General features: G+C 36.7%; 1 protein-coding gene across 1 annotated transcript in view; it reads right to left on the reverse strand.

Annotated features, from left to right (window-relative positions):
* Nucleotides 1–20444, reverse strand: part of NSMAF (neutral sphingomyelinase activation associated factor) — a 40003-nt gene that overhangs the window by 12932 nt on the left and 6627 nt on the right. The window contains exons 2-18 of the mRNA XM_017727402.1: nt 17916–18040; nt 17742–17820; nt 17584–17651; nt 17462–17498; nt 14595–14645; nt 12123–12194; nt 11707–11754; nt 11529–11581; nt 10894–11023; nt 9014–9085; nt 8075–8183; nt 4092–4268; nt 3060–3139; nt 1613–1703; nt 1456–1519; nt 1284–1335; nt 220–351 (exon numbers count right to left, since the gene is read on the reverse strand). Coding sequence (XP_017582891.1) covers nt 220–351; nt 1284–1335; nt 1456–1519; nt 1613–1703; nt 3060–3139; nt 4092–4268; nt 8075–8183; nt 9014–9085; nt 10894–11023; nt 11529–11581; nt 11707–11754; nt 12123–12194; nt 14595–14645; nt 17462–17498; nt 17584–17651; nt 17742–17820; nt 17916–18040 — 1440 coding nt within the window. The remainder of the gene's footprint in view (nt 1–219; nt 352–1283; nt 1336–1455; nt 1520–1612; nt 1704–3059; nt 3140–4091; nt 4269–8074; nt 8184–9013; nt 9086–10893; nt 11024–11528; nt 11582–11706; nt 11755–12122; nt 12195–14594; nt 14646–17461; nt 17499–17583; nt 17652–17741; nt 17821–17915; nt 18041–20444) is intronic.

The following is a 20444-nucleotide window of genomic DNA, read 5'->3' on the forward strand; positions in this document are numbered from 1 at the left end:
TCCCATTCAATATTGATATCCATCTCTCTTCCTCCTCTTTCTTGAAAAGCCAACCAAACACCCCCATGCTAAACATCAATTTTTTTACAAAAAAATAAAAGCACCTATTAATTATGTCAATGTTTCAAAGAATTCATCTAGAAGAAACCAGAATGGACATTTTTGAGGAAAAACCATGATTCCAGCAATCTTGAATTAATTAAAAATACAAGAAGTTTGACTATTATTACCTGATGCCCAGGGTGGAAGCTCTACATCTTCAACCATCTTTCCACCCTGCCTTTTTCCCAAGTCCAACTTCAAACTGTTTACTAGAAAACTAGAATCATTTTCATAAAATTCTGGAATCAACTGGAATTTTAAAAAAAGAACAAAAAACAACCAAGTTTTGGTATTAGCTTAGCTTTGATCACTTAAATAGATCATTCAGTGGAAAGAAAGTTATTAAAGTTCATATGTCAAGCCCTAAAGTTGGGCAGGTTTTACCTACAAGACAATTCTCTGACCTAAACTGCTAAATTTGGCGTGGAAAACATTTTTAACAAGTAATGTGTGACATATAAATCCATAATATCTATGAATATCTTCAGAACTCTCATTGCATAGCTACCTTCTCATTTTTAGGACATCAAGTAAGAGTCAAGACTAAAATCTAGAACAAAGCTAAAATTATGACCGAAGTTTCAGAGGTTAAATCAATTCTTTAAATACCACCATATCTAACCATTAACTGTAGACTATTTTTTAAAAAAGCATCACTGTATTAAATAATGTTTCTTTGATAAAGGAGTTTAACAGTATTTACTATGTGACAGTTTATTATTCTCAACATATTCTACAAGTTAGGGTTTCTTAAGGCTCAAAAACCCAAGATACTACTACAGTTTAACTCTCTCAATGTAGCATTGCTATACATCCAAATCCTTACAAGATTCCAGCAAACAATACATAAAATTGCATCTTTTCAGCATTAATCCATAACTCTGGTAATTCCCATGTATTTCCAATAGCATTCACAATGATACTTCTGTTAAACTAAGAACCAGAAAGCAGGCACAGACAAGCAAACATGGAGCTGATACAGGATTAATATACAGTTAATAAAGGATTCATAAAATGCAGTCATCAGCCTTAAAAAAAAACCCCAAACCAAACCCACACAACTGAAAAGCACAAACAAGAACAAAAAACCTAACACACTCCAACCAAACACTCTCAAATTAACAGTAGATGAGAAAGCAAAGCACAGATGAGAAGATTTGAATAACTTTCCAACCATTTACCTCTTTGAAATCTGTTGCACCATCCAAACAGTTTTTCCAGGTTTCTGCAATACTAGATAATACAGATCAATCACACATTTGTTAGAAAAAAATATTTTTAAGGCTTCGCACTCCCTATTGGTGCATATTTGAAAACAAACCCAGCCTAGTTATATACAAAGTGTAAACAAACCTGTTGAACATTCTGTCAGCGTGATCAAACTTCCCATTCTGCAGACAGAGCATGTATTCTGGAGCTTAGGAGAAAGAAAAACAGCATCAGCTGGCTCCAAACCCTGTCTGCTTTGGAGGTAACTGTCTGCTCAGAGAGCATATAAAAGTTGTCTTACCAACTCTAACGAGATAAAACAAAACATAACCCGGAGAAGAATAATGGCTTCCATACATGAACTTGGGCTCTGGCATTTCCTGATAACGTGTCTGCAACACAGGAAGAAGAAGGAAATGTCTGTTTCAAATCAGCACTCCTGCTTTCTCTCAATACTGAACACATACACACTGTTTCTTTTTAAAGACACAGATTAGGACCACCCTCAATTTTTCTTCTAATGATAAAAACTCTTAAGTTCTAATAACCATGCAGCTTTAATCAGAGCAGTAAATCAACACAGCAAAATAGTTGTTATAACTGATCATCCAAAACTACCAGGTTTTCAGTGTTTTTTTCCTCTCTCACTTTAACACAACTGCAGTGACTCAAATTCAAAGAAGTGCAAACAAATTCTTCCTTTTTGTCTTTCACATCAAGTTTAATGAGAGTATGGAAGAACATACTGACTTTCATCAACCTGGAAGATTCCTTCCTGTTTGAAGCTCCTATGAATTACTCTACAACATATCAAAATATAAACAGAATAACTTTTACTGCAGTAAGCATGAAGCCAATAACAGTTTGGGGAAAGTCAGATCTTAGAAGGAAGACTTTATATACTGTTACTGTAAACACAATATTGTTCATATTCTCACCTTCCACAACCTTAGGAAGCTATATGATTTTGAAATATTTTAATCTTTTTTATCAATATAATGGAGTTATTCTGGCAATATTTTTTTCTAATGTTCTGTAAAATATTTTGGCATAATTAACTTTCCATAGAAGATAATAATTTTACACAAATAATTAAAAGCCAAGCAACAGAGGAACTTCTAAGTCTCTAACTATGTGTTTGAGAGCTTATGAAAGGAAAATCTGCCTACCTTGAGAAATAGAAACACACAGTGCACTATTATAAGCATATAGAATTTTCAAGTTAGTGCTCTGACCTCCATGGATCCAAATTTCCTCTCTCTGAAGTACTCTCCCTCAAACTTAGTTTTTTCTGAAATGGAAACACTTAAGACTTCTACTACTTCTTCTTATTTCTTTCAAGCACATGTTTTACATTACACATTTAAATCCAAGGGTTTTGAAGTTTCATAAATTCCTATATGTTTATACCATCTCAGTGCCACGGTATATAAAGTCAAACGGATTTGGGGATATTATTTCAAAAGTAAGGCAAGACTTCTTTTAAAAGCATATATGTATGAAACAGTAGTAAGAGAGAGGAAATGGATTCAAATAATTTTAAATATATACTGACAAAACCAGTACTGATGAAATTAAGCTGGAAAATAAATGTGGAATGGTTATAGGTATGTTTGCTTCTGATAAGGTTTATAGTTAACTTTAGATATAATAACACAATTCCCAAAGCTTGCTGAACAAAGCTCCTTTTATTGCCAATATGTACAAGGCCCAAAGTGTTCAGCATATAAATACCAAGATATACATACCACGAGTCTATCCAGCCTTTCCTTATTCAGGGCACCAACTGGTTTACTCAGGTCACGAAATGTTTCAGGCTTTGTCAGATCTAAAGAAAACCAAACCCATGGTTATAGACTCCAAGCATTCTGTTAGACATTAACATACTCTAATCAATATTTAAAAACAAACAAAAAAACCCCCAACCTATCCAAGCAGCAACAAAGCAAACAAAAACCAACACAGAACACCTCCAGTAATTTTCTCCCTCCCTACTAACTGCAATCCCATAAAGTCATACTGTAAATGGCTACTCATCTTCCTTCCAAGTCCATAAAATCTCATGCCTCTTGCTTAAGAGCTAATAGCTAATATATGGGACAGTTATTACAAGTAGTATCATGTAGTCAAGGTCCTGCTACCAAAGGCACAAAAGCAGCCATATCGTCTTCTTCCTACTCACTAACCATTCTGTCAGGCTACAGTTAAGTCCCACCATACAATCAGATTGAAGTGTTTGAGCAGGTGTTGATGAATACCATGAGATTCCCCTACTCTGCTTCTTGCAGAAGGACACCTTCCTCAAAAGGACAAACTCCCATCACAAACTGCACTAAGACCCTTAATCAAGGAGTCTATTTAGGCACAAGTCTTGTCAGCCTCTTGCATTCAATTTGCAATGCTAAGAATTATAAAAGAACACTTGGATTCTACACATTTCAGTGTGTATAACTTGTTTAAAAAAAAGTCATTTTACTTTTCCATGGTTCTGTTCAATTTATAAGAATCACAAAGTCTTTGAATGCTCAGTACTGCCAATCTGCAAAGCAACCAAGCAGATGTTTGGTACATACTCTGTATCTGAGGAGTGCAATACTTAACAGAAAAAGGTGAGGTATTTTATTCCCTAAGCTAAAGGGGAGGGGTCCACAAGAAAACATCTGAGATCACTAATGCCAGGTTCATTTTGATGTAACATGAACTTTATGCAGTGTAAAAGCCCCCCCCACACATTTCAGGTTGGTCATGATGCACTAACATGCCTTTTTGTGTACACATACCTAACACTGAACTAGAGTAGTCTGCTATGATCCAAGGAAATACAGGATACTGGGAGAGATCGTTGCAGCTTCTATCAGCCAGATTGTTGAGATGGAGAAGATACTGGTAATTTGATATATGTCCTCGCTGCCACTGCAACATATAACTTTCAGCTGTGTGCTCTGCAATATGGTTTTCTAAAATAAAATAAAACATTAAGAGTTGTGAGGTTTAGAGTTTGACTCCCAAATTATACGGTGATTAACATTACACAAGATACTATACAATAATTAAGGGCATAGTTTCTTAATAGAACAAGTAAGAATTTACTGGCAACTTCATGTTTCCACAGCTACCATAGCTTTTTAATGTCCCTGCAAATGGGCCTAAATTGCATTTGCCCAGGAAAAAAAAAAAACAAACAAAAAAAAACCATAAAGAAGGAGTTCTGAAACCAAACACAGTAAAAATGGATGAATATTTACATAGGAACGGAAAAGTATTTGCAGACCATGAACAACTCTCTCAGCAATCTGGCAACCTTTAAGATTTCAAATTTCTAGACTCAGTTCTGCTAGAGTCAAGCAAAAATTAAATATATTTTCCTACTGCAACTAAGGACATCATAACTGGTGGAAAGAAGTCATGTATGTACACAAACAGGATTTAATTTCAGATCCAATGAAACAGAGACTAGAGGAAAAGAAAACTTGACCCACACTCAAAAAAGTAAGAATTATGCACCTGGAGTTCTCTTTGAAGTATAGGCAGGAGCTCAAGAAATTCAAACTGCACTACTCTCTGCTTATTAGCTGTAATGTCAAGGTACACTGCTGGAAAACTGGGTTATTTATTTATTTTTAAACTTTCTTCCATTGATTCAGTATACAGCACTTGGGCAAGTGCCTGAAATAGCAGAATTGAAGGACTGCAACCATAGCACAACATCAAGAAAGAAACTTGGATTCGATTAGGGCAGGCCTTTATTTTAGCTCAGCATAGGGTAGAAAAGCATATTCCAACCTTTCCTTCACTTTAGTACTTTTAATTTTACAAATAAAAAGTGTTAGCACCTTCAAAGAGAAGCTCTTCTGTCAGGGAGAGATGCTGAGGTCCTACAAACACTTTCAGAGAAAGTAAAATAAAAAAAGGGTGAGCCCTAAGTTCCAACATCATCAGCATTTTCATCTACACCTTGAAATTTCACCTTAGAAAATTATCCAGGAAACAAAGTCTGAAGCAGGGTAACAGCATGCAGCTATTTCAATACAGAGAAAGTGATGTCAGAATCTATTTCCTTTTCAAAGAAAAATCTAAGAGACTAAAACAGTTCTCAAGGAAAGTTATCATTCCTTCGTGGCCTTTCCATTTTTCTTTGTGAAGCATGAGGGAAATGTCAACTGATATTTAGGTGAATTCATTGAAACAGAACTAGAGTCCCAGTACAACAACAAAATAGCACAAAATTTACATAAATACTTTCAAGAGTGGCAGTAAATATGAGTTTCAGTGTTTCAAATTACAGAATAACTCTGTCTTTTTCTCCCTTTTTTCCAGGACACACACATTTTAGGAAGCTTCTGTTTACAATCTGCAAAAAATATCCATCACTTTCTAGGAATTAATGCATATAACATTTAATAGAAATGAGAATTTAACTGTTTCAGAATGGTAATTTTCATCAATGACTCCTAAGACCGAGGAAAGCTCAGGTATTTATGTGTGCACTGGAAATCTACCTATTACATGAGGTTTCTCAGTAGGGCGTTAACTGAGGGCCTGGGGGATCCACACACAAGCTAGTCTATATTTTTTCAGCAAAACACAATTTAGCTGTGTGGACCTTATTTATCCCTTGCTTTGAAGATAAGAGTTTTGTGGCTTTGTTTGTTCCATTTGTTTGATTTTTGTTTTTTTTTCTTGAAGTGGGGGGGGAAGGGGGCTGTTAAATGACAGTGCATATCAAGTTGCAAATCAAAATAATTAGTTTTGCCTTAATAATGCCACCTCAGCTTTCACACTCAAAAAACAAACAAAAAAAAACCATAAAGAAGGAGTTCTGAAACCAAACACAGTAAAAATGGATGAATATTTACATAGGAACGGAAAAGTATTTGCAGACCATGAACAACTCTCTCAGCAATCTGGCAACCTTTAAGATTTCAAATTTCTAGACTCAGTTCTGCTAGAGTCAAGCAAAAATTAAATATATTTTCCTACTGCAACTAAGGACAAACACAGTAAAAATGGATGAATATTTACATAGGAACGGAAAAGTATTTGCAGACCATGAACAACTCTCTCAGCAATCTGGCAACCTTTAAGATTTCAAATTTCTAGACTCAGTTCTGCTAGAGTCAAGCAAAAATTAAATATATTTTCCTACTGCAACTAAGGACATCCACTATCAATAACTTGTGGAAAGAAGTCATGTATGTACACAAACAGGATTTAATTTCAGATCCAATGAAACAGAGACTAGAGGAAAAGAAAACTTGACCCACACTCAAAAAAGTAAGAATTATGCACCTGGAGTTCTCTTTGAAGTATAGGCAGGAGCTCAAGAAATTCAAACTGCACTACTCTCTGCTTATTAGCTGTAATGTCAAGGTACACTGCTGGAAAACTGGGTTATTTATTTATTTTTAAACTTTCTTCCATTGATTCAGTATACAGCACTTGGGCAAGTGCCTGAAATAGCAGAATTGAAGGACTGCAACCATAGCACAACATCAAGAAAGAAACTTGGATTCGATTAGGGCAGGCCTTTATTTTAGCTCAGCATAGGGTAGAAAAGCATATTCCAACCTTTCCTTCACTTTAGTACTTTTAATTTTACAAATAAAAAGTGTTAGCACCTTCAAAGAGAAGCTCTTCTGTCAGGGAGAGATGCTGAGGTCCTACAAACACTTTCAGAGAAAGTAAAATAAAAAAAGGGTGAGCCCTAAGTTCCAACATCATCAGCATTTTCATCTACACCTTGAAATTTCACCTTAGAAAATTATCCAGGAAACAAAGTCTGAAGCAGGGTAACAGCATGCAGCTATTTCAATACAGAGAAAGTGATGTCAGAATCTATTTCCTTTTCAAAGAAAAATCTAAGAGACTAAAACAGTTCTCAAGGAAAGTTATCATTCCTTCGTGGCCTTTCCATTTTTCTTTGTGAAGCATGAGGGAAATGTCAACTGATATTTAGGTGAATTCATTGAAACAGAACTAGAGTCCCAGTACAACAACAAAATAGCACAAAATTTACATAAATACTTTCAAGAGTGGCAGTAAATATGAGTTTCAGTGTTTCAAATTACAGAATAACTCTGTCTTTTTCTCCCTTTTTTCCAGGACACACACATTTTAGGAAGCTTCTGTTTACAATCTGCAAAAAATATCCATCACTTTCTAGGAATTAATGCATATAACATTTAATAGAAATGAGAATTTAACTGTTTCAGAATGGTAATTTTCATCAATGACTCCTAAGACCGAGGAAAGCTCAGGTATTTATGTGTGCACTGGAAATCTACCTATTACATGAGGTTTCTCAGTAGGGCGTTAACTGAGGGCCTGGGGGATCCACACACAAGCTAGTCTATATTTTTTCAGCAAAACACAATTTAGCTGTGTGGACCTTATTTATCCCTTGCTTTGAAGATAAGAGTTTTGTGGCTTTGTTTGTTCCATTTGTTTGATTTTTGTTTTTTTTTCTTGAAGTGGGGGGGGAAGGGGGCTGTTAAATGACAGTGCATATCAAGTTGCAAATCAAAATAATTAGTTTTGCCTTAATAATGCCACCTCAGCTTTCACACTCAGCTCTTCAAACACAACCAAATAGATGCCATTTCACAACATTCATTTTGATCTTTGCTTATTTCTATTAAAAATTGTTACAGCTTATATATCTGTTTATTCTTCTCATTCTTCCCACACATCAACAGAGCAAAACCCAGACAAATTTCCCTTCACAAGCTACTACACACTACATTAATAAATAAATACTGCAAACCTATATATGTTGCAATAAGGAAATAGACCTCATCTCGATCCTGATAGTTGTAGAATTTCAAGTAGATGTCAGAACACAGATCATTTTCTGTGCAAAATACTTCAAGTCCCTGAAAAGTTAAAGGGGGGTGGGGGAGACAAATGAGAGCAATTATTGACAAGCTGTAGTATTTGGGGTTTTTAACAGAATATTCCAGTTACTAACATGTAAGACTTACAACTCTATACTGGGTAGCAGTTTTTCCCATAAAATCTAACATATTAAATTTTCTATTTCCAATCATAACTGCATTCAGTTTACACTGAGCCAATATATTGGCTCTGTCTGGATTGATTAAGCATAGGTAATAGACATTTAATTCTTTGCATCACTCCATTCACTCAGGCAAAAAAAAATATATTTGGTTTACATGTGTTTTGAGAAAAAAAAATTTCTACAAGACTAAAATTCCAGTGCTAACACTGAAAGTACACAACTGAGGTTTCACTGCAGAACTCTTGTCATTCCTCAGTCATGTACAGTGGGACTCATCACTCCACGTTAGTCTCAATATGAAGCAGTGACCAAACCTCCTCCATGAATCAATCCAGAGAAAATACATCATGAGAGAGAAATTCATTCAATCCTGTGATAGGTGTTTGAGATAAATGGAATTAATTGCTCCCTGATGGTACTCCCGTCTCCCTTCCCCTATACTGACTGCTTATGAAAGAAGTTTTTCATCTTGTCAGAATTCACTCTGTTTTTATCTTTTTGACAACACAGGAAAAGAAAACACTTGAAAAACCAGAAAGGATCATTGAGTACTATTTCACTATTTAATACAGAGTTTTTAAGAACGCATGGCTTTTATATAACGATGCAGACTGTTTCAGCTGGTCACTTTAAGAAACCATATATACACCATGACATTAAAATAAAATAAATACTTGAGCTTACCAGTGGCATCAGCCCATGTCTTCTTTTATAGATGCGACGCACATTTTGCAGTGTTATTTGTACAACTGGTTTCTGTGAGGGAAGAGGGAGGGGGAAAAAAAGATGGAGACATTCTAGTAGGTTTATGCTCTTCTACCTTACCCTCCTCAGACAATCTGAAGTCTTTCTTGACTATAGATACTAGCAATATGAAAACAATATCCATCCATGTCATTTTAGCAGAGGAATAGTGATGCTAAGCAGTTATGTTAAAAAGAGGAAGCTAGTCTTTGCTGTTGGTTTTTGCCTGAGTAGCAAAGCAGCTGAGGAATCAACAAGCAGCAGTGTGTAATCCCTGAATCTGTGGCCAGTAACAATGCTCGTGCACGAGAGAAGCAGAACACAACAAACGCTATCAAAAGGGAGCCATTGGGCTGCTGGGCGAGCTGTGCCAACGGTGCCACCTGGCGGGTGGAATCAGAACGGCACCGTTATCCCACTGAAACCCTTTTCCTTGCCTGGACTTGCTTCCAGCATGTCAGAACCAGAGTAATTCGAGTAGAAAGGGACCTTTAAACGCCATCTAGTCCAACCCCACTGCAATGAGCAGGGACATTTTTAACTAGACCAGGCTACTCAGAGCCTGGTCCCACCTAATCTTGAATGTTTTCAGGGATGCGGCATCCATCACCTCTCTGGGCAACCTGTGCCAGTGTTTCACCACCTCCATGGTAAAAAACTTTTTTTTCTCTGTCTACTCTGAATCTAGCCTTGTCTAGGTTAAAACTATTACCCTTGACCTATTGCAAAAGGCCCTGCTAAAAAGTGTGTCCCCCAAATTCCTCCTCCTTTGTCAAACACACTTTCTCCAATTCCCTTCTCCATTCTCTGTACTAGCTCCAAACATTCCTTCGTCTTGTCACAGACATGATCTCTGTAACTCAACATTCCTTTCAGAGCACTCAGAGCTTTCCCTTTATTTTCCCTGTGTCTGAGCCTCCAGACTCCACTGAATCTTCTGCTTGTCTCTTCTTCCTTGTCCTTAGGGCACTCAAGTTAGGCAGATTCCCTTCTTCCCCCACAGGGTACCAGTGGATGAGAGCACTAGAGGTGTGCTTCAGTCCTCAGCCCTGTGGAGGGAACTGGCAGCACAGCATTGGGATTAGAGAATGGGCCTAGCTTGGTTCTTCATCCCTGGCCAGACTGCTCCACCAGCCTGCAGGACCAGTCATACCCAGCTGGAACAGCATCAGGGCTGCTGATGCAATCTCACAGGCTGACAAGCAGAGTGGAAAAAAAAAAAAAATTAGTCTGAGAATTAAAGTTTACTGGTGATCGTGCTACTGCCATGTCCATACTGAAGGTACTTCACAAAATCATAGCCAAGTCAGTGGCCTGCTAAGACCATCACTACTATTTCTATGACAAAGATCCAAAGCAGTAATCCATCTGCAACATGTACTCAGCTTTCCTCCAGAGAAAGAAATGATCAGTTTAATAGGAAACCTAGCTAAGAGCTCCCAAAGTAAACTCCATGGATATAAAGCTTTCACTAAGTTGAAACAGCATCAGACTGAGAAATTTATCTTAAATGAAATGTTACAAGTAGTGATCTTCAAATATTAATAGAGAATAAGCAAAGGACATTTTGTGCTTTGTCAGTAGGAGGTAAACTTCAAGCAAGTTAGCACAGAACCAAGCCTCAGAAAAAGAGATACACTGAATGCAGCAGAGCAGCAGAGATCAAAGGAAGACTAACAACCTTCTAAATGTAATTGAAAATAGTCTTCTTGGAGATGTGCTCTATGTGCATTTCAGAGAAATAGTACAGACAATTAAAACTGCCCACTAGCAGGGCAGCGTGCTCACATTGTATGCAAGACCATCTACGAGGCACTTACAGGATATCCATTAAGAGGCTGGAAGTACAAGTTAGCATCAGTAACGCACACATGCCCTGGATTAGTCACCAGTGGCGTCACCATTTCTGCTTTACATTCCATATGCAGCGTTTCAGAAATGCTTTGAAATCTACAAGTGAAGAAAAGGAGTAAGTTTACCTCCAGTTCTTACTTTGGTAGAGGCACCCTTAAATTATTTAGAAAGGTTTCGGTTAGCTTATAGCCTTGGGACATCAGAATGGGGACTTCACTAAGCCTATTTTACACAGGAAGAAGTTTTGTTGAGACCTCCACTTTAACAGGCACTCCAGAAAGGAACACTGCTACATTCTGCTCCAGTCTCAGAGAAGTAAGACAGCTGACTTTTCTAAAACTAGTTTTATTTGGCATATACTGATGTCAAACTGCAACAAATTCACAGACAAATGAAATGTTTTGGAGATAAAGTAACACATTCATCTTCACAGCACAGAATTTCCCACTCTCCATTCCGGATGCTTCAGAACAAAAAGAAGCTAACTCTCTGAATTGGAGAACTTAAACTAACTCAACCAGCAATCTAACTATCAGTGCAGTAGACTAATCAATCAACAAGATGGAAGTGATTTCCCAGTAGAAAGTGATTAGAAAAGTACCTGTTTTTATCAAATGAAGTTCTAGCCAAGCGTGATTGCAATATAGCAGTTATCTAACATAGAAGGAAAGAAAAATTAGTATGGTCTCTGATTCAAATGCAATGAGAACTTAATTATTAAACAATGATATCACAATTTCATTATTAAACAGGGATATTAGAAATAATCAGGTACTTACCATGGCAGCTTGATCTCCCATCTTATCTAGACAAGAAGCCCTGTAAAGCTAAACAACAAGCTTTGAGTGAAACAGCACAGAGATCTCCCACACAGTTCAGGAGTCAACAGAAACAGGAGGGGCTTTAGCATTCTTGGTGACAGCATACTAAAAGATCTATTACTATTTCTTTTTAAAGTAGGACTTACATGGTCACTACTACTGCCATGTTACTACTTTGTCTGCATACTACCACCCTGTGTACTAAAAGCTAATATGGGTCACTTACAACAGCTGTCAGAACTAGCTGCTGTGTTTAATTCTACATTTTAAAAATAGATAGTCCAAGATTTTCACCTTAAAAACAAATAAAGCTCTACATTAAAAATCAAAAGATGCTGTGATGAACTATGCAGGGATACCAAATAACCACATACCTGATGTAGAGTTTGCACAACATCTCCTACTTTCCCAGCAATATCCAGTTGGAATAAGTGTTCTGTTCTACCCTAAAATTGAAAGTATTTTTACTACAAATGAATTTCAAACACAACTCAGCGGAAAAAAAATAAAATCAAGCTAAACTAAAATAAAAACCCTTAAATAATGAAACTCTAAACCCTGATAAAATTATGCTATTAAAGATTGTGCTGTATCTCAAAGATTCCAAAAGCAGATGTAAAACCTGATCTTTTTCTCTTTACAAATATATCTTCGCTGTGGAAAGCTCTCTGTACAGTATTTTGTCTGTTGTTTAATACAATACAGCACAATAGCTTTGAAGTGAACAAGTTAATGTAGTAAATGCAGAAGTAGTACCTATTTTAATATCTATTTTTAACACATGCAAATACAGAACTAGCAAATGACATTACATTTAAACAACTATTGTATTTCTTACAGATAAAAGACACCAGCCCATCAAATCTTTAAAGACTAGGCTGAAAAAGTTAGTCACTGTCATCTACATAAGTAATTTTGAGCTGGAAAGATCCCAAATACAATCGCAGCCTATTTTGACTAGTCATTTACAAAAGCCTCACTAACACATCACCTAGCATATGTGGCACACTCATTTTTCCCCTACAAAGTTTTCCCAACTTTCTTAAGTGTCATTTTACAGTACCTATTTCTGGTTTTAACTTAAATATATTAAAAGTATGTATATGGATCAACTGGGACTAACTCTACACACAACTCATGTTTAGCAAATGTTGTTCGATCCTTTCATGACCCCTGACTGCAGTATAAAACTGTACAAAATGTGTTTCTGTAGGGTTTTGTGATTTCTCAGGCTAGACTTTAAAAAAGCCAACAAAGTGATCAGTAAGACTACGACAAGACCCTGGTCAGTAGATACAACTGGATTAATTTTAAACTGAAGGAAGGAAGACATGAAAATCTAGACCATCTTCACATACATTAGTATGTGATCTGAGCTGAACTGACAGCAATGCAAGAGGAACGCATGCTTCAAAAAGCAAATGGAACTGGATCATAGGGACACATGAAATCCAGTAGCAGTTTAGATAAAAGCCTCATAACATTTCACCCAGAGCATCATTTTCCTTCAACAGGAAAAAACCACAGCTCTCTGAAATCCTAGTGAATGGTCTACAAGGATTGCTTACAGACAACAATGTGAAAGTTTTTGTCTCTGTAGCTCTCCAGCCATGTGCAAAGACAACAGCTCAGTATTTTGTAACTGATCTGAAACAATCAAAGAAAGACACGGAAGATAAAATGTATTTCTCAATTCCAGCACTTAGTGACATATATGGAACTGGCAACAATTCAAGTAGAAGATATTTAGCAGCAACAGAAAAAAATCAGAAAAGATTGAAGGTGAACTAGATTTCTTGTTTAAAAATACAGAAACATAGCTGCACTTTAGCAAAGTAAATTGTAATGGTTAACTGTCAGGAATGTTTTAGCTGTGGATGAATCATAACTTAGGAGAAAGTGAAGTGAAAAGCTTTCCAAACAACCCTTCTGATTCTTTTCTTTTTCACTGTGTTGGCAATGGGATAAGGTATTTGTGTGATACTTAATAAATCTTGTACATGGCTGCAAAACAGATCATGGAAGGACTAGGAGACAAAACAGTTCAACACATGAAGAATTACAGGAATAAAACAAACAAAGAAAAAAAATTTAAAGTCCTAGTTTAAAGGCAGATCTAATCACAAAACCAACCCCAAGCAGTCATTGAGAGAACGGAGATCCTCTCTTGACTCTCTTCTGTTGACTACAGTAATGCAAATTTAGGGACTCCATCATTCTTGAAATTTCTTACTTGAACAAATACATTGAGAAATATAATTCTGTCTTTTTCAATTCTTGGGCAATATGTTAATTAACTCTGAATTTTTATTCTGTGTTTGTGCCTTAACTAATCTCACAATTTAAGCAAAGAACCCTTACTTGTATGCCTTGAAGCCTCCAGGCTCAGAATTGGAGCAGATCGATCCCATCAGCAGAAAACAACCAGGAGTAAGCTCCAATTTCTGCTGTGAGCAGCCTCATCTGCCATTTCTTTGAACTAAGAAGCACTCAGCTGGGAGATGTCAATTATCCATCTCTCATCCTCAGGTCTGAGCAGAACTGAGGAGAAGCCACTTAGCCAGGATGCAATGTCCACTGTACACAGCAGCCAGCTGACAGCTCTGTTGAGCCCATAGAGTTGCACATCAAGGTAAATGGCAAGTGTGAAGTCTGCAGCATGTCCTCCAAGAAGTATCAGAAAGCCATCACAGAAGAATTCTGACATGTTTTTTCAATATGCAATTACTTTTTTTTTAAAGCTTTATTGTCATATTCCTCAAACGATAATTATCTTACTCTTTCAGAAATAAGAACATAAATCCTTACAAAACTTTTCTCAGAACAGTGAAAAAATACATACTTACTCTTACTGTTTTATAGGGTGCAATAACATTTCTTTCTTTAATGAGAAAAACCTGAAATAGTAACAGACATTACAGATTCACACCTTAAAAAATAATAAAATTAATCAGAAGTACTGGTAAATACAAAGCTAAAAACACTGTTTAAGCAAGCAAAACACTAGGTTGTAATATCCTGCTTTAACTACCCCAGATAAACTGCAGAAAAACAATAAGCTTTTATATCAGCCAACTGCAAGAAGGGCAGAGTTCAATTTAGTTCAGAGGCTTACTTATACAGCCAATTAGTGGGCTTTTATCCCAATCATATGACCTTAAAGGAGTCGCAATACTAAAGCAAATACACTCAGCTACATTCAGTGGGGCAGATCCTCCCCCTCTTCTAGTGGCTCAAGGTTCTGCCCAAACAGGAATTACCCCAGGCTAGCAACTCACAACATACACTGTGCAAACTTTCTCAAATGAATGCCCTTCTGCTGCTGCTGCTAAACGTTTTGCTTCCAGCTCCAACCATAATGAACACCAGATTTCCTCCCCTCATCCAATACCATGCTTTTGAACAGTTTTATTTTTCTGGTGCTAGCCTCATATCTGAGACCATCTTCCCTCTCCAAAACCCACATAAAACTACTCTCTTCTTCAGAACATTCTCAACTCCTATAAAAAGACCTGACTGCTGGCACACTGATTTGTATGCTGTGCCTTATTATCCACCATCTGAAAGGTGACAACCCAGAAGTAAGCTGTGGTTTTGCTCTGTTTCTAGAGAAGGTTCAAACTTGCTAAATCTCAGGCCTAAGCTCAGAATTGGTTCTGAACTAAACAAAACACACTGGACTGCATAACCTACTGTGTTCTACTCCTGGCCCAAGAGAGTTCGTCGAACACAGGTCCTTTCCAGAGCCTCAGTTTCCTTCCTACAGGTAGCATACCTGTGGTTCTACGCTCCAAGGCATCATGGCAGCAGCCTCAAACCAAGGGCAAGTACTAAACTTGCAAGAATGGATGTTCTTCTCTATCAGGAATCCTTCTGGCTGCTACACAGAGCCTTCCCCACTCCCACCAGCTGACAACAGAGCCAACCTTCACCACACGACCACTCCAAGAGACATCCAGCTAGAAGAAAGCAAGTGGTAGGCTTAGAAGCCTCTAAGCTCAGCATGCCTCTCTAAGTGCTACATTAAAAAACAATGGTAATTAGTGTCTTTCATCTGACATCAGCATGTACAGACCTGAATCAGGCCAAGGGAGAATCAGAATGAGAAACCTGCTTTACATTCATCGCTCTTCTGCAGGACAACTATACTGAGTACTCCACATTACATAAGAAGTGGACACAATGGTTTGTGGTTTTTTACTTGTAAGCTGAGCAAAACCTTGAGCATACTGTATTAATTTCCTATTTTGGAGGATTTCCCCCAATTTTATCTCAAGAAAATATACTGAATCTCAAATTATTATTCCCATTTAGTATATTTTAAAGCCATTAGTTCTAAGTTGTCTGTTACATAAAGAAAAGCTGTTTATCCAGCTATGTATTAAAAATTTCTTTTGAGTCTAAAAGACAAAGATTTTTAAGATGTTCCAAATGTTTGCTATGTGCAGTTTCCTACAAGGCCAAAATTCTACTTAAAAAACATACTTTTAATTAGATCATGATTTGTCATAATTACAGCTAGTGACTACTTGACACTTGGAAATCCATATGCCTTCTGTACAAAATACCAGCATTTATGATGTCACCCAACTATTTCAGAACTCTTCCTCACAGATAGGAAGAGGACTGGCAAGCAAGACATGGGAGGAGTGGGGGGTGCTAACCACATTTGCCATCTTAAAACTTAATTCCTCTTTCCCACAAGGTGTTTCTTATAATCACCTGCACTTCAGAACATATAGTAATGATGCATGGTGGAAGCATTGCCCAGAGCAGCTAGAAATACTTTTTTTAAAATCACTCAGTACACAAGAAAACCTGCCAACTCAAGAAATAGATTACACAGCATTTTTCACAGAAGCAATTTCAAAATGAAATTAAGTACCCTGATTACTTCAACACAGACCACAAACTCCTCTGGCACTGACAATATTAAATGCTTGAATTTGTTTTAGACTGCTGCAGCATGTAACTGACCAAGGCTATAAATTTTGGGCATTGATAAAGACAGATTTTAGAAATACACAAGAATATTTAAAATTGTATTTCCCTCCCTCAACTCTGTTCTATCCTGAAAGGAAAACATGATTTTTGTTGGTTTTTTTTTTAAAACCTTTTACAGCTTTGGAACACCTATCAACCGCAATTTATCAAAATTTGAAATGTATCCCCTTGGTTAACTTTAAGAATTAATATATCCACAATCACAACTCTTGACTGGAATTCAAAGACAATATTTCAGGACAGCTTCTGAAAACTATTTGGTGGAGATACTGCACAGTCCAGAGTTTTTGCAAAGCTGAACCACAGGGACTGAGATGGCTTTGCCATTACCACAACATGCTGAAGAAAGTAGACGAAAGCAGTATAACAAGACCAAACTAAAGATGACTAATAAGAAGTTTTATTAGAGTCTTGTCTCCTTTTTCATTCAAGTTCTAACGTTTCCCTAAGCTCCATTATAAAATGCACAGGGCAAAAAGTTTACTTTATTGAATTAATGACTTAATGAAGTCATTAACAGTTTGCAATTTCCAGCATTAACAGTTTCACATTAATGCTAAGTTTTTGACATTAATTAGTTTTGCTTTCAGTTAACTTCCCACTCTTGGACTACAGCTTTGAGGAATAATACCATTAAGGAATGTAAGCGTGCTCATTTACGTAACCTCACCCATTTATAGATCAAGAACCTGTTATATGCAGGTCTTACCTGGCTACATACAACAGAAATCCCTCCAGATGTATTCCTAAAATGTAAATAAGATATTTGAAATGATGGGCATTTCAGCTTTAAAGGAAGTTAAATACATACAGTGTCCCAAATTTACCTACCGTCTGAAAGGGTTATTTGCTTCATTGTCTTCTGGGGCTTTTATACTAATGCAATCTCTCAACGGTATCTGCAGCAAGTTATAAAAACACACAGTCTTTCTTAAAAGCTTTTAAAGAGAATCTTAAGTTACCAAGAAATTTAAGTTTGCACCACTTACCTTGATAATGGGCTGGATATTGTCATCTGGTTCAAAAATAATTGACTTTGAACAGACTTTTAGGGAGCCTCTGAATTTTCTAAAAGGAACAAAAAAAAAAAAAGTTGTGCATGTGTTCAAGACACATGAGCCTAGAATGACTGCAGGAAATTATGGTATGTAAGAGTTTTGTACCTTTCATCTTTGCAATCTTTATTTATAATATGATTAGCTGTGTGCTGTTCAAAGTAATATTCTTCCAGGTTAAGAAGAAGCAGTGAAAACCTACAAATTAAAAAAAAAAAAAAGACTCTTTTACTCTAAGAGAAAATACTGTAAAGGTTAGTACTCTTAATAAAACATATCAGGTCTTTGGAAAGCCTTCACTGATCTCTTTTCTGTGCTACACCTCAATAATAAATTAATTTAGCTCTTTAAAATAACAACCTATATGGAAAATTTGTCTACACATGAAGATCAATTGATGCTCTTCCAACATATGTAAGGTTAGGTATTTGATTCTGATGCCTTAGGTGGAAACTATTCTAATACAGTCAGGCTTTCTGCTTTAGCCCTATGCCAGTCAGAATGTGCAATGACAAAAAAGAAGGGCAGGAACTAATCACTTAGAATGGATGGAATTAGATTGTTTTGAAGCCAAGCCAAATTACATTGGTCTAAAATGTTAAGTGAAAACACTGGCACAGATTTTACAACACAGGTGAGTCACTCGATGGACACCCTCTGAGGAAGCATTACCTTCCTCTCCAACCACATTTTGTACTTCCTCTGTACCTCTGTTCAACCCCCCAAGAAGCCTGTTCATGGATTAATGTGATTAACAACAAACCTCAACAACAACAAAATAAAACCAGGGAACTGAAGTCTTCTGAAGTATTTAATTTCAGGATCATAGCAATGCCAGTGCTGGTACCAAATAAATTCAAACAGGCCAGATCAGGGGGAACATGAAAATGCTTTCTCTAACAACTTAACTAAAATTGCCGCAAGTGATCAAAACTCAGCAACTTTCTAACAGGGTGAGCACTTGGTCACTGAGTGTTTCAGCTGTAGAGAATACCAATGCATGCTGCTGGCACAGCAGGAGACGCAAAAATAACTTCAGTTGGAAGTACAACTTGTCTGTGTGTAGCACTGATCTGATCTGCACAAGCACTTAGTATTTATTTACACCCACACTTTGAGCTTTTTGTACTTTGTTCATGATGTGCTTCACTAGAAATGCCTGTGAAAACACTAATAAACACCAAGTGTTCCCAGAGCAGTATTCAAACAGCAGTAAATATGTCAAGAGTTCACAAAATGAACTGAGTGAATCGAACAGCCTGTTCATTGAAAAAGCATATTTCACAATGGAAAAGACAGTGTTATTGAAAATACATCTTGTGCACTTAAAGATTTGTGTTGTGGTTGTTATATTAAACAGAACATAACATCAAAAAATAAAGGTTTACTGTAACTACAAGTAACAGTGGTTACTTGTAACAGTGGTTACTTAACAGTGTTCTTGTGTCCAAGATACTTTGTCCTACTGCTCTACTGCTTATTCGAAATGGCCTTATCTTTACCTCTCCTCTCTTGAAAACAGGTTTTTTATGATCCCATTGTGCTGGTTTTGGCTTGATTTTCTTCACTATCTACTATGAGGCTTTGTTTTGGATTTGTGCTGAAAACAGTGTTGATAATTCAGAGATGTTTTTGTTATCACTGAGTGTGCTTAAACACAGTCAAGGCCTTTTCTGCTTCTCACCCCACCCCACTAATGAGGAGGCTGGAGGTGCACAAGGAGCTGGGAGGGGACACAGACAGGACAGCTGACCCCAAGTGACCCAAGGGTTATTCTGTACCGTATGGCATTACACTCAGGATATGAAACGTAGTAGCTTCCACACAGTTACCATTAAATCCCATTTTTCAACATATCCAGTTGAAATCATCTGGGACAAACTTAAAATTTCTGATTTTGCAAACTCAGATCTTTCAAGTTCTATCACATTTTTAAAGCTTTCCAATAAAGCTACGTTAGGATGTATAAAGAGCAACTCACCAGTAGAATGCTCTTCTTTCTAGTATGTATAAGCATATACATTCAATTTATTATCCACAAGCCAAAATATTAAAATAATAATAAAAAAGTCAAGAACAAACATAGCACCCAGACTTTTTAGAAAAAAATCTATTCTCTTTCATCATAAAACAGCCACTATTCACATAGGAAACATGAGCTTCAGAGAAATAGCATTTATGGTCCCACAATTAATTATTTTCCAAGAAAACTGATGCCTATTCAACAGAATTAATTTCTGAAATTCTTCATTCTTAGTCTCTTTCCTTTGTCTCCACCTACTCTTTTAACAAATTCCTCACATTTTTATATTCTTTCCAAATTCACCTGTTGACAGCACTGGTAATTACTAGACTTTTAAAGTTTTTGGTAAATGCAGGCATCCCTTATGTATTCAGACAAGCCATGTTTTTACATCAAAACATTGGCTGTTATTCACAGTAACTATAATATGCTTCACATAAGCCAAAAGACATAAACCAAGAGAGTTCTCTTTGAAATTTTTCATTATAACTATCTCCATGAAACTATTGTATCTCTATACTTGTCCCTTTATAAATCAATTCACCTTCCCAAAACCGGAAGCTGTGGGCAAGAATTTGAGGTATTTTTTCCCTGCCATAACACTCACTGCTGCT

Source organism: Corvus brachyrhynchos, unplaced genomic scaffold, assembly GCF_000691975.1.
Source record: "Corvus brachyrhynchos isolate BGI_N302 unplaced genomic scaffold, ASM69197v1 scaffold60, whole genome shotgun sequence".
In the NCBI taxonomy this organism is placed as follows: Eukaryota; Metazoa; Chordata; class Aves; order Passeriformes; family Corvidae; genus Corvus; species Corvus brachyrhynchos.